The sequence below is a fragment of the Tubulanus polymorphus genome, chromosome 2, assembly GCF_964204645.1.
Source record: "Tubulanus polymorphus chromosome 2, tnTubPoly1.2, whole genome shotgun sequence".
Classification (NCBI taxonomy): Eukaryota; Metazoa; Nemertea; class Palaeonemertea; order Tubulaniformes; family Tubulanidae; genus Tubulanus; species Tubulanus polymorphus.
In genome coordinates this window covers 19,572,601-19,588,497 of record NC_134026.1, presented here as the reverse complement: position 1 = coordinate 19,588,497, position 15,897 = coordinate 19,572,601, and the positions used below count along the sequence as shown (strand labels likewise).

General features: G+C 40.7%; 1 protein-coding gene across 1 annotated transcript in view; it reads right to left on the bottom strand.

The window, feature by feature from the left end:
* LOC141899005 (potassium channel subfamily K member 18-like) overlaps positions 1-15,897 on the bottom strand; it is a 38,465-nt gene continuing 22,568 nt past the window's right edge. Inside the window, exon 2 of the mRNA XM_074785155.1 lies at positions 1-1,115. Coding sequence (XP_074641256.1) covers positions 1-1,115 — 1,115 coding nt within the window. The remainder of the gene's footprint in view (positions 1,116-15,897) is intronic.

Sequence of the window (15,897 nt, the reverse complement as noted above, 5' to 3'; positions counted from 1 at the left end):
TTATTGGCGATCAACATTAACGGAATGCTTTGATTCTGAATCGGAATTGGCTTCAGATTTCACCTTTTTTGATTTTCTACTTTTTCGTTTATTTTTATTGGCAAGTTTTTTATTTCGTTTACTGACGAGGCCTATTTTTCTGCCCAACCACCTGAACTTCGCCCTCACCTCCTCTTGCATCAATTCGAAACACATTGCTATAAATGCTAAACCGAACAAAAGATACATCGTACACAAAACCTGCTTCTCCTGTGAGGACCAGGAATCTACGTTAGCGCCAGGAACAAAATCGCCGAAACCAATCGTGCTCAGAGTTATAAAGCAAAAGTACGAGCCCTCCAAGTAGTCCCATTTCTCCCACAGCGAGAAGAGCATCGCACCACTGAATATGTACCCTGCCATTAGTAAGACGCAAAGCGAAATCGGAACCGTCACTTTTTCGTCGGGATCAGTCTTCGAACTGCTATCGACGTCGACGACGTCATCGTCGTCAGCTTCTTCGAATATATTGTCGGGGTCGTCATCGTCGACTATGACGGTAACCGTATTTTCGTTGAGCGGTGTTGTGGCAATCGGTACTACCTGCGAGTCGTCGAACCTGCCCTCTACCGTATCAATCGGTTCTGGCGATTGCGGCAAGTCATTTGACGATATGGCAGTTACGGTGGGCGAAGGTGGACAGATAGTTGAGTAAAGAGGGGGTGGCTGAGATGACAGTGAGGGAGACGTTAACGACGGCGAAGTTGTGCTATTCGACGGTTTTCCGTTTTTGTTCGAAAACGTTAACCGAAACATCTTTTTGTTTTTCTCTTTTTCCGCTTCTGCGGGCTTCGTTTTCGGGTTGTTCTTTTTCTTATTGATCGTTTCCGTCCGTTGTTTGACGACTCGTTTCGTATTTTTGCGTTTGTGTTTCGGTTTGGAGAACTCGGCGCCTTTGCCCTTGCACGGAACGCAACACAAACCGCAACAGACGTTCTTGTACAAAAAGCGAAATATATCCGCCATCAGTCCGCCTATGTTCGCCAGACAGAGTAACGTCAACGGGATCCCGATTAAGGCGTAGAAAATCGTAGCCACGCGTCCTGTCGCCGTTTTCGGAGTAATATGTCCATATCCTAAAAAAGAAAACAGAGCCATCTCCATCGTTGAAATAGTTGAAAACTAAAATCTTTTTGGTTGTTCGCTCACTCTCTCGAATGTTACATAGATAAAACCGAGAACAAAGCTCATTTCCTTCCTTTAATCAATATATGCAAATTAAGATCATTGAATGCCAATCACGGACTTAAGTCTTTAATGGAACCGTTTCCACTGTCGGAACTGTAGATGTAAGTTCGCATTTTTGGGAATAAGTCATCATTTTTGTAAATCGGCCACTACATGTACAAAAGACTATCTATCATCATATCTTTGAAAGAATAACTGTTCACACAATAACAGACTTTAATCTTGGTATACTGGCACCGTTTCTACGATTGAAACTGAAAATCTAAGTTCGCCTTTTTTGGCTATAAGTCATGATTGCAAATCGAGCACTACATTACGTAGAAAAAACTATCTATCATCATATCTTCGAATAAATTACTATCGACCATGTGGCAAACGCACTTACATAAACAAAATGTTAATCATTTTAAGCGTGTAACCAAATATTGAATCTCAATGAATATTCAATATTGCATGTTCTTTCCGTTTTGAGTACGCAACAGGTGTTATCAGCAACGAAACACAAATATATATACGAAATCGTTACATTTTGAATTTGTCGATTCAGCCAGTCATAGAATCAAGTATGTATCATTCATTTGTCTATGTTTCAAATATAACGACTCTATACGTTTGAGAAGTCAAATTCGATTTCATTTCAATCGATCAATTCTTTTTCTGTACGTATATCGAAAGAGAATTAGCCGCGATCACACAGAGACCATCACTTGGCACGGATCAGGCCCGAGTCAAATTTGGCCCGTGCCTTATTATAGATAGTTGCGTTCGCACGCAAACCACACTCGATACTAAACAATGCTTAAACAAGGCAAAGTGAGGCTCTTCCGGAACTAGTAACAATTCACACGCAATTATTTGACCCGCGTTAAAAATTGTATCGTGCCTGGTCTGACGTTTATGGCTGGACGGATACGGGCCCATTTGGCACCCGTGATAACAGTTGTTCCGGAAGAGTAAACTAAAAACGGCAAACGGCTAAAAACGCTCGAGTGGTCGAGCGTTACATTGTGATAAATCAAATGAATCTGATTCAGGCCTATAAATGAGGTATATACAGTTTAGGAAACGACAATGTACACGACCAAGAAATAAGTTGCGTCTAGCATATATATCACTTGAATGTAAAATAAACAGCTTATTCTAGTCGTTAAACCGGTCGTTTCTATTCTCGGAATCTGATCAAAACCTGATTGAATTTCTGCCGTAAATCAACAAACGTATAATGCGCGCTTGCTAGAATCATGAACGCGAGACGATCTATCCTTATCTAAGGTTATCCACCCATGCTATGTCGAGGTTGGTTTCTCGAGGCTGGATGAGAATTAGAGTGAAAGTTGTGATTATAGATTTATCACACATTCAGGTCGGAAGATGGCATTACTGAAAGGAACGGGGACGTGTATGCGCTTGTTGAAAGACGCTTATCACCGAAGTAAAGCACCGAAGGCGAAGTACGTCTAACAAGCCAAACCGCGACGGTAGGAATGACGTCTGTAGCGCCTCGCAGAATCATAGCTATAATTTACAACCGTCTCCCCGAGGACAGAAAGATGATGTAAAATACAAATTTATTATCAGCGGGCGACAATATTTTGGGCGGTTTGCGTGGATGTTGAGTTCGGCAAGCAGGTTTATGGGTTGGTTTTTATAGATCTCATAAATAGTGCGATAATTCCCTCGCAAAAACTGATTATTTCGTGCACTTAACGATGGAACTGGGTGGCTAGTTCGATCTTAAAAGGCTAATCCTTTTGACGACGAGGAACATTCGGCCCGGCCGGTGCTACATTGTCGCGACGGCGTCGACGTCAACTAAAAAGATTTACCGAATTGGATGGGAAATGCCATCGGACTGATTGAATCGGTGAAATCGGAAAAAAGGATTTTAGATCTCGACCGATGATGAATTAAATTGAAAAAGTGTGTTGACGTGGCTTGGACAATCATTGCTCACCAGCCGAGTTTCAAAACAAATACGATAGTTTGTTAATCTACTTAAACGGATTTATATATATAGATGGTGTTTTCAAAAATCCAGATGCAGTAATTTAAATCGAAAATTATTTTTATTAGAAAAAAGTACTGATATCTTTCCTAAATTACTTTCGTTTCTGGCCTCACTCTATGTATCTAGGCTCTATTGATATGTTACGAAAAATAGGCATTGATACGTTTTTTGAACCGACGCACTATCGACCGTTTGACGCACTATTGTGCCATTTATTTATTTCAAGAGAGATTATATATATATCGATGTTCCAGATGCCAATTTTAGCTTATACCCATATTTTTCTGCTAAATTTGACCATTGAATGTAGGCCTATTATCGATCAGCTGATAAAATGTTGAAATGCCAAACTTAACGTATAGAAATAAATCTTAATACGCTAACTTGGAAAACCTTATATAAAGTCCCTAGAGATTGAGGGTATTTCAAAAACAGGATGTAGGCCCAAATGTAGGCCCAATCCCATATACGGAAACAAGAAACTCGTTTGCCCTGCAGAATTTGATCCCCGTCTCTGCTGCAATATTTCATTTCGTTTCTGACGTAATGCGCACTTCACAAAGAAGTCCTGCGCAAAAAATGCTTCTGGTCCAATTAAGGCCCAGATCTGTTTATCGCCGAATGTTGTGTTCGTCTTGCAGAATGGTTCGCGTTTGAACCGATATTGCCATCGGTGATGTATTACGGCGAGCGGAACTAATTTGTTTGCTTACCAGATGTTTTTAAACGGGTCTCAAGAACCGATCGTCGACATAACGGAGCTCGCGAGCATTTCCCCGTGGTTCATTTTGTGGAAACACAAATGCATCCGTTCTTTGTTGAATTAAATCGTATTTGCACAGGCATTACAACGATTGATTTCACAAGCGCTAAACAACATTTGTTTTATACAAATTAATCGACTGCAGCATTACATATCCGTCAACTTTGAGCCTGTTTTGGTTATTGTTAACCCGATCCTAAAAAGTTATCATTACAAAGGGACGGAATTAAGCATTCTTCTTTGGCGAGATGTTCGCTAGAAAACGGTTGGCTGTATAGATGAATCATAAAACAATATGTAAGTTGGTTGTTAAATTCAGGGGTCAACTATTGTATCTACCGATAATGCTAATGAAGAAGTCAAACAATAGAAATTTACACGATGAAATTTACTAAAATGAAACCACAAATCAAGCATGGTGGTTTCATTTCAAATATAAGTGGTTTCGTTTCATAGATATTATCTTATAAATTTCCATCATGGGATTTCGCCATTCACCTATAGAGTTTAAACGGATTATAGTGATACAATATAACATATTTAATTTGTCCTTGAATGCCTTTACTCAGGAGAATTAAAAAGTATTTTAATTAACACACTGATTGCCAACATGAGGTATATTGCGTTTGGTTGCCATGCCAATTTCCAAAAAATAGCCGGTTCTTGATTTAAGCTGTTTGATACGCACGTACGTATTGATAACAAAATAATCGTATTCCTAAACGCGTCTGATCAAGGCCCGCTTAATCCCGAACTTTACTGATTTTCAGTACGGCATAAACGAAGAGCTATCTCTAGCTTTTTTTTTTTATTTCATGTGAATCGGTGACGGTGGAATATCTATTTCGTACGCGAGCATCCCGTCTAAATTATAGAAAAATTGCCGCGAAATTCTTATTTATCTGCAAATAACGATAAGCTATATCCGATAGCATCAAACTTGCATTGGGCGATTGCCGTCTTGTTTAAGAAAATGACAGCTTTTATAAGCCGGGCTGATGGATGCATGCTTTCAACGAGCGTCTAACGGCTACAGTTGGCGGTCTCAGCATCCATCTCGTCAACAAGTCAACGAACATTCTCCGCATCGGTGCCCCTTCCCAGGTAGGATTCGAACCTGACGGTACCGAGACTCGCCACGGCACGAAATCCTGCCACACTAGCCAATCAGAAATGTAGTTATATTCTAACCAGGACCTAGTTTCATAAAACGGTTAACTCTCGATTTAATTACTACATCGATTCAGTTTATCTTTAATCGAATTAGGAGTTCAAACGTTTTGTGAAACTGGGCCCAGGGTTTTTCCTTTATAGTTTATCCGTGAAATTTGCCTCAACGATTATGCAGCAGGCAATCTGATTGGTGCCGCAAGTTTTCCTGAGGCAAACCTGCGCATGTACCTGAGCACCCGGTCTAGTGTGGTAGGGTCTCGTGGCGTGGCCGAGTCTAGCGATGCCATCAGGTTCGAATCCTTGTCGAAGAGGAGTAGCGGTGGCGCTCCTCCGCAGTGCAGCCTCCTATATGAACCGCATCCCGTATAAAGCTTTAACGATATTTCTACTGACCATATACCAAAGATGAAAGCTTATTACATATCCCAATGATGATAGACCAATGGTTTTTAATTCAATCAAATGCGGTAATCTTTGTTTCTGTCGCGTCATGTGTGTATAAGGTATACATCATGTGTTTCTAAAAAACGAGAAACCTACTCCTGATTTAGAATTTAGGTTGCATCAGCATTCAACAAGTATTAAACCGAATCGGTATCAAATACCATTTATCATCTTGCCATCGATACGAACTATACTTCACGCTGGATGTGTCACATGTCCAGGATGGGACATTACTCTTTATCACTAGTAAACAGAAGACTAATTTCACGACAAGACAGATTGTGCGGAAGCTGTACCTTCGTCTCCGGGGTCTTGCACTAAATGGACTGGAAATTGTAGATAATGGATTGGCGCTTTGTCACAGGATCTTGTTGAAACATGTCAGCGATCGTTTGTACCCGTTTATGGAGGTATTTATCTATGGCAGCGACGCTGCCGCCTTCGCGAGAGATCTCGGTATATTCTTCGACCGCGCGGAAAAGTTGTTTGTCCTACGCAGACGATGATAAATCTTGCGAACATTTTCATGTTTACTTCGAGATAGAATCGGTAATTGCCAGAGAGATATTGCTCATATATATATATAAGTTCGAGTGAAACGTCCGGATAGATCGCGACGTCGTGCATTATTTGATAAGGATATATTGGCTTCGTATCTTTCGAATATCGACACAAAACATAAGTCACACAAATCACCATTTTTTACATACACATATTTCGCGAGCGTGGGTAGCTTCGAGACCATCTGCTTACCGAGTTTAACCGGTAACAAAATTCAAATGATGGAAATTCTATTTGACACCAGTCACGTCCGCCCATGAGCCACTCACTGATGGATCCGATCGTCCGATTTGGTAACCTAACTCCACATGCGATTATTATCGATGTGGTAAGATAATGACCAAGTGCCGCCTTTCAAAGAATCAAAACGTGACTTAAAAATGACACAGCCTCTAACGGTCACGAATGGACTCCAGAGGTGACCTATACTATAATGAAAGTGATTTCATCGCATTCTTTTAAAAGTTGAATCTTAAGAAACTTTGAAATGAGATTTCATCGCCTTACTGAATTGTGAACCCTCTTAATGCAAAATCTTATACACATTTTCCGAATAAAATATCTTTCATTATACGAAGAACGCGATTTCGCCAAGTGGTGATATTCATTATGTAAGTATTATTGTTTGTAAAATACAACAAAAAAGTTTCTTTTTTTAGAAAAAGCTAATGCCATTGGTAGGCTCTTGGCAAGGTGACGCGGAAGAAATCGATCACGGGTTGTCAATTTCATACCGATATTCCGATGGATTCGATATTACCAGACGAATTCAACAAGACAGAACTAAAAAAAGACAATCGACGCGTACAGACTTTTGATAACCGACGGCGACACCAACAACCGTCTGTCGTAAGTCTCGCGTTTTGATAATACGCTTCGGCGATGAGATTCGCTGATGATAAATCTGCATGAATATTTCCCCAACCGCACAACCGGTAAAACATCATAAGATTAATCATCCTCGCTCTCGGCGTACGGAAGATGATGGCGATGTTTGTTCTTTTCGAGCTCGAAGGTATGACGCACCGTAGGCACGTGCAACGTCGCAAAAAATTCGTGTCCTTTTTAACCTTTTTCATCCCCGAAGTAAAAAGGGCACATTTAGTCGTCCCTATCAATCGCAAAAGTATAGAGAAGGGCACATATCTACAAGACGAGGCAAAAGCACACCATTAATCAGGATTTTATTTTCATTGCCTGAAAATTACATCTCAATGCAGCAAATTTTCTAGAAAGCACTTAGCATACGCACTTCATTTATTGCTTTAAGAATTGCGATACCAAAAGCAGTAAGTTTTTAGTGGATTATGCCCTTTCTAAGTTGTGCTACCTTTAACAGGGGTCCCTAGATCCGCCAAATGGCTATGGATATCAATTACACTATAAACATAATTTTCTTTCCCCCTTTATCTTCTGGATAGAGCTTGTACTTCAATTTTCCAACTTGATATGATTATTTATAAATCTTAAGTCGTTTTGAAAAATTGCCCATTTGCGGCGGACGCATTAACGATATGAATATTTGATGAAACTTTGCATAATTCCCAAAAAAAACTTGAGTCAAAACTGACTTAGGAGTCAATGGTTATACGCCAAGAATGAGCGTGCATTATTTCCTCATGTAATTAATCAACACGTATATGTAACTGATCGAGCAGCAGCTGTGGGATCATTGTATTTGACAGGACGACCGTTTCCAAGTCCCGAGTGCTCTCCAAACGCCGGATTTTTCGAAACGTAGATAGAAACGAGCAATACTTAAAGGGTCCAGTAATACCGAGTTAACCTCGTTTATCACGACTCGCGGCCAATAACCGCACGCTTGTCGCAGACGAGAACATACTCTAGATTAGTAACCGAAGTGGAATCGACGGGTTGTACGATAGTTTGTAAACTTGTACCGGGAATCGTATTTCCCTCCCGCTTGGCCAAGCTAAACAAATATATTATATATAAATAGGCTCTGTATCTAACCGAATAATGTATGACGAAATGTGCAATGGATTTAACATAAGTGTCGACATTCCTGGACCATCCGGAGGCGGATTTAGGGTCCGATTCGGGGAGGGGTGACCCGAAAAGACTCACCGGAAAACATTATCTCAGTTTTGGAAATACAGAGAACAAAATAACTAATTTAAACTTTTTTCGGTATCAGTTCAATATTTTCATTTTCCCATAAAATCTTAGGGCACCTTAACATTTTGAGTGGGGTGCGCACCTCTGCACCCTCCCGTTGGATCCGCCTCCGAATATAGTAATCTGCAAATCAAATCAACGAAATTCAAACAATAGTCAGATGGAAAAGAGAGAATGGGCTCTATTGAGCAGTCCGTGCACGTTTTCAAACGCAACCTAAGACTTGCATGAACAGCAAACATCCTCTACAAGAAAATTCCAATCGCGTATATCATATGCGTAACCGGCGATCTTTTAAGGTATATATATTTCCATCGAGAGACGGGGCCTTGTTTATAGGGCTTTATGAATAATTTACTAATTAGATTCCTGCATGAAAAATATACAATCAACAACTTCGTGCGTGATGTTTTTTCGTGCTCTTTGCCGCGACGAAGAAGCGACGACCCGAATATCAATACGACGACAAAGGAGTTTTATGGTACATATGTGGTTAATAGATAACAATGCGCAATATCGCACCACCGCAAAACAAGCCATTTCGCGACAGAGTTATCGTCCCAGAAAATGGAGTTTCGCGCGATATATGATATAGAGATATATTTCGTAATAAATATATCGCGTGTTCTCGATTTTTACCAAGTGTGTAACGCCACGACGCATACTTCACCAACGTCGCAGCGCGCCAATTACAAGACGCACGGTTTCAATCGCATCTAAGTCGCTACAAGTCGCTACAAGTGATCTCTTCATCATCAAAGTGTGTAAACTAAGTTCCACCAAAATATTAGGATCGTGTGTACACATAATTTCAAATGACTCGGCGCGCGCGCTATTTGGGGCGATAATGGCAAAAAAGATGGATCGATGCGAACGTTTACAGCGATGGGTCAATTTATTTATGTTCAATTAGCCCACATCCGCGAACTGGCCTTTCCGTCGGGATTCGAATATGAGCGGTAAATACAACGAATACATAAACCTATATATATATCCTCAATTAATACAAATGACTGAATTTTCTTTCGAAAATTCCCGGAAAACAAATATTCAGCCACGCACGTCCTTGACAATTACACTGTTGGCTGTTCGATAATCAGCTTTTTGTACAGTTACCCAAATCAGAATTTGGCTCATGTCCACGCCGACTAATTTACGAGAAATCGTAGCAAATCAATCACTTGGAACAGTTAACACCGAGAGACATTGGCCGACCGATTGAAACAATAAGCATGTAACACAGAAAATGGTTGATGAATGGTCGACAGTTTGAGCCGGCGCGGAGTCCACTCACGTCGGTCGCAACAACTCGACGGACTATCAGATTAGTTTCTAGACTCTTTTGTAGCAATTTGTCGCACCGCTAATGACCCGTATTGCGTCTTCCCTCGCGGTTGATCCGGCGTATATTTTTCTCGTAGGTCGCTCGTTGAAAAGTATTTCACCGTCCGCGCGGAAACAAATTAATTCGCGAAGAGAAACGCATTTGATCGGCGTTGCGATTAATTTAATTTCTGTTTAGCAGACGGCGTGAGCGCCATAAACAACGCCGCTGCATCAGTTGTATAGCCGAAAAACATATATCGGCTGCTCTATGAGTAATAGATATGTGTTTTTTCATGCGCTGTATCATCTTCGTACCAATTTTCACCCAAGGGCATTGGCGACATGTATTACTAACCGAAGTATCCGATGGCGATAGTTTTAAGAGGAAAACCAATAAATCCAATGGAAACAACAACAAAAACGAGTGTGTGTCCCGAACTCTGTGATAGACCGTGCAACAAGCCCGTAGGCAGCTTTTAAAAGGGGACATACTATATCGTCGCCGAAAAGTGCAAAAAACCTTCTTAAAAACTTATAAAATGTACAAACTAATCATAGAATAACCACATAAGTTAAATAGAATAACTTAGTCTTAGAGCCTTATTGTACGGTTTAAAAACGAACGCTCTGAAAGAATTGCACAAAGTGTATATTAACAATGGTCAAACTATGGGTCAGGGGGATCATGCGGGCCCGTTTGAACTTAAGACTGACTGTCTGGAAATAATCCAGATAAGGGTCGAACATAATTTGAATTCGATAAAGCGGGCCGGTTTGAACTTACGATCGTCTGAAACTACTTCGAGGTTGCCTGAACTCCCATAAAAGTCGAAGTCGGCCTAAGAAAAAAGGTCGAACATTAATATTCGAATTCACCTGTCATTATATATAATACCAAGAAAAAGTTGGTGGCGTACGTCCTTAATTTGCCTATTAACAATTCGAACCACAAAATAAACCACATTATCCCGAAATATAATGAATGGATCAAAAATGTTTGCAGACATTTTGACCTGGCGCAGTTCGGGTTTATTATATATATCTGCGATTGTCATTAAAAATCGAGAGAACAAACCCCTCGAACCAGAACCAGGTGCGATTCATGCGGAAAAGTTGATGAAAAGTTCATTAAACTCCCATTCAATTTTTGCTATTAGTATTTCGTCCTCCGATTGTGTCAGAAATTTGCTGTTTGAGGTTGTGGCGCGCTTCCTCCCGTTCAGTTACAGATCTGCGCACACGCGAAGAAGGTAAGAATTTTCAATAGAAAATACATTTTTTTCTAAAGACTTGTGTAGGAAAGACTTGTTATTATCCTTTTTGTGTGTGGATATTTTGGATAAAAGTTCTACAAGTGAACAACTAAATTGATTCACGATACACATGAAAAGTGATGTTCTTACCTTTTCTTCACTGAGCAATTGGAAAAGTGCAAATAATGCATAATAATAAATAAATTATGATAGATAAACTCATAGCAGTCGTATGCCAGATTAGGCCTACATCTCTATATATATATCGACGGATTAATATAGATTCCTATTATATCCTACCACCATGTTTATTCTAATTATCTATGTCTTTACTTTTACAGAAACGGTTCGACTTGAATTGGAGCTGTTACTAATACACGATGACGAAGTCGAATATAATTGCTGTCATTTTGTTAGCAGCAGTGCTCGCTACGCATTGTAAGTATCACTTCGATCACAGGACGGTGTCTCCTGATGAAAAACGGCCATTATTTTAGTTCGGGCGGAGTATTCTTATCCGTAGGAGACCATTCTTCCAGTCTGGACGGTGTCTCCTATTGCGTGACTGGGTTTAGTTTGTTTGTAGCGAGCGCTAAGATCATGCAATACGTTATAACATGTATTGAAACCTACGATGATACTACTAACCGGGTTGATATAGTAGACAGTCGTTCCTTGCTAGATTTGTTAATCTATTTTATTCTTGTCAATTTCAGGTGCAAACAGAAATGAACTGCCACCGCGTCGCGCTAAAGTATTAATCCTAGGAGCTGGAGCCGCCGGTATATCAGCCGCTAAATATCTACACGATCACGGAGTCAATGACCTCATCATCATTGACGCCGAGAACCACATCGGCGGAAGAGTGAAAGCTAAAAGATTCGGCGATAAGAAAATCGAACTCGGAGCCAATTGGGTTCACGGTACTGACGGGAATCCGCTATGGGACCTGGCCAAGAAATACAATCTATCCGGCATAATTTCAAACCAAGGAAATCTGATTGTTCGCGATGCGACCGGAAATGACGTAACACGCGAAGCGTTTAGAATATCTGCGAAGTTGAATAAGGCGATGGAGGGCGCTAAGGTGCTCGCGGAGTTTATGGTGAAAAACAGGATGGCTGACATACCAGAAAGCGCTGCGTTACATTTTGGAGGTTGGCCTATAAGAAGAACGACCCTTGAGACGGTGCTCGAGACTGCTCATCTGGCGTACGGAAATGCCGCCACACCGGAAATGACATCGACGCTTCACTATCAGACGATGCAGGACAATTTCGCGCACAAAGATTTCTTCGTAACCGATCAGAGAGGGTTTGGGTTTGTACTTGAGCAATTAGCAGATGAATTCCTAACAGACCGTGACAGACAGCTCGTTCTTAACGAAAGGATCAGCAAAGTTGCCTACAGCTTATCAAGTCGCGGTGTCAAGGTCAAGACGACGTCTGGAAAGATTTTCATTGGTGACTACGCCATCTGTACGTTCAGTGTTGGAGTCATGCAGAGCGACGCGGTCAAATTCATTCCCAGATTTTCTCCGCAAAAACAAGTAGCCTTCGACAGTTTCGGAATGGGAACCTACACGAAAATATTCATGCGATTCGACAAGGAGGTTCAACGATTTTGGGACAACAAAGAATACATCGTCTTCGCCCATCCGACGAAAGGTTATTACACTCTATGGCAGAGTCTGGAAGCGGAAGGTCTCCACCCGGCTGGTACCAATATGTTGTTAGCTACCGTGTTCGGTGACCAGGCTGATAGAGTGTCTCGTCTGCCCGTAGCGGTTGTTAAAGCCGAATTAACCGCGGTTTTGAGAAGCATGTACGGAGCAAAGGTGCCCGAACCCGTTGAAATCATCGTCCCCGACTGGCATACTAACCCGCTCTATTACGGAGCCTATTCTAACTGGCCTCCGTGGATGTCCGCTGAGAAGCACGCTCTTATGGGCGCTCCTTTGAATGATAAGTTGTATTTCGCGGGTGAGGGGTACTCGGCTACAGCGTTTGGTTACGTACACGGAGCCATGCATTCCGGAAATCAGACGGCGCAACAGGTTCTCGCAAAGATTAACAGTTATTAGATTAGTTGAAAGTTTCCTCAACTTAATTCCAATAATGAGGCAAAATTCCAATAACAACCTTAAATTAAAAAAAATCACTAAATTCCTTCAAACAGTCATTCAAAAGTAATAAACTCTTAGAATACTGAATTTCAAATAATTATTTACTGTACTAGTATGTTGTGTGTGAATCTGTGAATGTATGTATGCTTGTGAAGAATGAGCGTGTGTATTGTGGGTGCCCAAACCAACAAGCATTTGCTTCACTGGGTTCCTTCATTTGATATTGGCACATTTTGTACTTGTATTTATATTTATGTATGGGTATCATATTATAAATTGTTTCAATTTCTTTGAAAAACCAATATTATTATCACCATTAGATCAGCCTTGATGAATACCAGTTCCTGAAGCTGGAAACCGCTCGTGAAAACAACCTGCTTTTATTGATTTTGGGTGTCGTTAAAAGCAGAGGTTTCCGATTTTCATTGAAAGTTATAGAATCAATTATTTCATGAAAAACATATCTTGCTTCACAACTTTTTCTATCTACCGTTATTCTTTTTTTCTTTCGTTCGTTCGAACGTACAAACCACCTTCCACCGGGTTTGCCAGCAAGATGGCAAAACGGTACCGACAAACAGGAATTAAGTAGGCCTATACGTTTATAAATGCGACCCACAAATATACAAAATTCAATCGATGTGGATAAGGCGATGTTGATTCTATTTCTATTTTCGAATTAGGTTGAAAACCTATCTGAGAAGGCTGGGAGAACGAACTATATTCCTCAGAGCCAGACAAATCCATGCGGATTCCTTCCGAAAATGAAGATCAATTCACTCGACGAAACCGTTCGATTTCAATTAAGACAGCGAAAGAGATACGTTTGGTCGATGATGGCCGATTAAAGCTAATAAAAAGACGCTATTTGAGGACTCGCAGAAGAAATCAGTTTGTCTAGACGCGGAAAATCATTGGAGACGTTGCCAGCGGCGTGTTCTAAAGATTAATCCGTTTCCAAACTCGATAGGATTTGCATTCGTCGAACGCGCTAGCGCCATATTGAAATGCAAATCTTCTTTTCAAAGACAAATAAATTGATGGATTTGACACGAATTATCCTCGGCACTTTCGTTTGTTACTTGGTGCAAAAGTTTCATTTCGATATCGTCCATCTATTTATCCTCTTTTTTTATCGAGTTCGCAGAAAATTACACCCGACTGACCGACTTTTGACGGCACCTCATACCCTTTTGACCTAAATGCCGGTATACGTAGGTACAACTAAATAACGCAAATGGACAGGAATTCTGTCGCATGCCTATTTTCATAATTGGTTGGCGGTATCAGTGTTGAAATTCATTTCATATCAACGAACATGTTTCAAGACGTCCATCAGACAAATTACTGAATGCCCCGGTGTTTTCTAGATTGTATAACTGGAAATATTGCAGCTTATGCAGCAGCAGAAACTGAAATGTACATTTACGATCTAGCCTACTCCATTTATTCAACGAGCGGAAACATAGTGCATTCAGTTTTAGAGTTTTCCGATTGCTTTTTACGATGCTGCGAGTCTCACAAAACGAAGCTACGAACAAGAAAATTATTGTTTTAGCTTTAGAGGCATTATAGCGACAACGATAATAGCGTACAGACTAGGGCTCGAGCTTTTGAAACTGTCGAGCGTCAGCCTTCAATTAGATCTTCCGCAACCCAACGGTTAGTTTCAGTGATTTTTTTGCTTTTGACGTCACGAATGTCCGTGCAATTCTCAGTCGACAATAGCCGTACACGAAACGGGATCACGTAAAGCAGCGCCGCTAAACGTAATTTTTAAAGGCTCCTCGTTTTAAGTTTTAAACAAATTATATCGAATAATGGTTTGTTTCGAGTAGTAACTAATAGTTTTCCGATTGCTTATTACGATGCTGCGAGTCTCAAAACAAAGATACAAACAAGAAAATTATTATTCTAGCTTTTGAGGTAATATAGCGACATTACGATAATAGTGTACTGCATAACCGACGAGGGCTCGAGCGCTTGAATCTGTCAGGCGCCAGCATGGATGAGATCTTCCGCAACGTTTGCGTTTAGGTTCAGTGATTTTTTTGCGTTTGACGTCACGAATATGTCCATGAAATTCTCAGTCGCCAATAGTGTTGTACCGTCATCATAAACGATATAGCGGCGCCGCTAAACGCGATTATTAAAAGGCCCCCGTTTTGAGTTTGGAACAATTTCTCGAAGAATGGATTGTTTCAAGTGGTAACATAAGTTAACTTCACCCTGTTGTAATCCTGGACCCAGTTTCAAAGTTGTTAGCTAGAGTTAACTCTGAGCTAAAGTTCGTTCATTTTCAATGAGTTTACTCTGAGTCAAATCTTAACTCGGAACTGTGGAACTGGACCCCGGGTATCGAATTCTATTGCAACGTTGCTAAATTTGAACAAGAAGTTAGGTACATAGCCGCCAAGTAGCCTAGACCACGAGACACCGATAGGCCTTCTAAATTCACTCCCAATGCGATGTAGATGTTTGGATAGTTTTGTGCCCCATTTATATACCTACTAATCCCCTGAAGAAATTTGTCTTAACATTCTGTGGAAATTAATAATTCCCGTGTTTGTCATTTTCATAGACAGTACTGGTTTACTAATTTTGTATGTCAGGAATTTGAATACTGTTCGTTTTTAAAGTAGGTGCGGATACATTGGGTAGCATCAAGTTTTTCCAGTTAAGGAGTCCAACGGCCCAAATTTTTTTGAATGTTTATCATTGGTTGAAAGAAACACCAATGTTTGGAAATTGCATATCCAGGGGCTTATTATCGAAATCTTCCTGGGGGAGGAAGTGCCTCTGCAATATTGCCCTTTTCTATCAGGTGCCCTGGATCCGCCCCTGTAAAGGTAAATGATAACATTCATTTAAGCAAAAA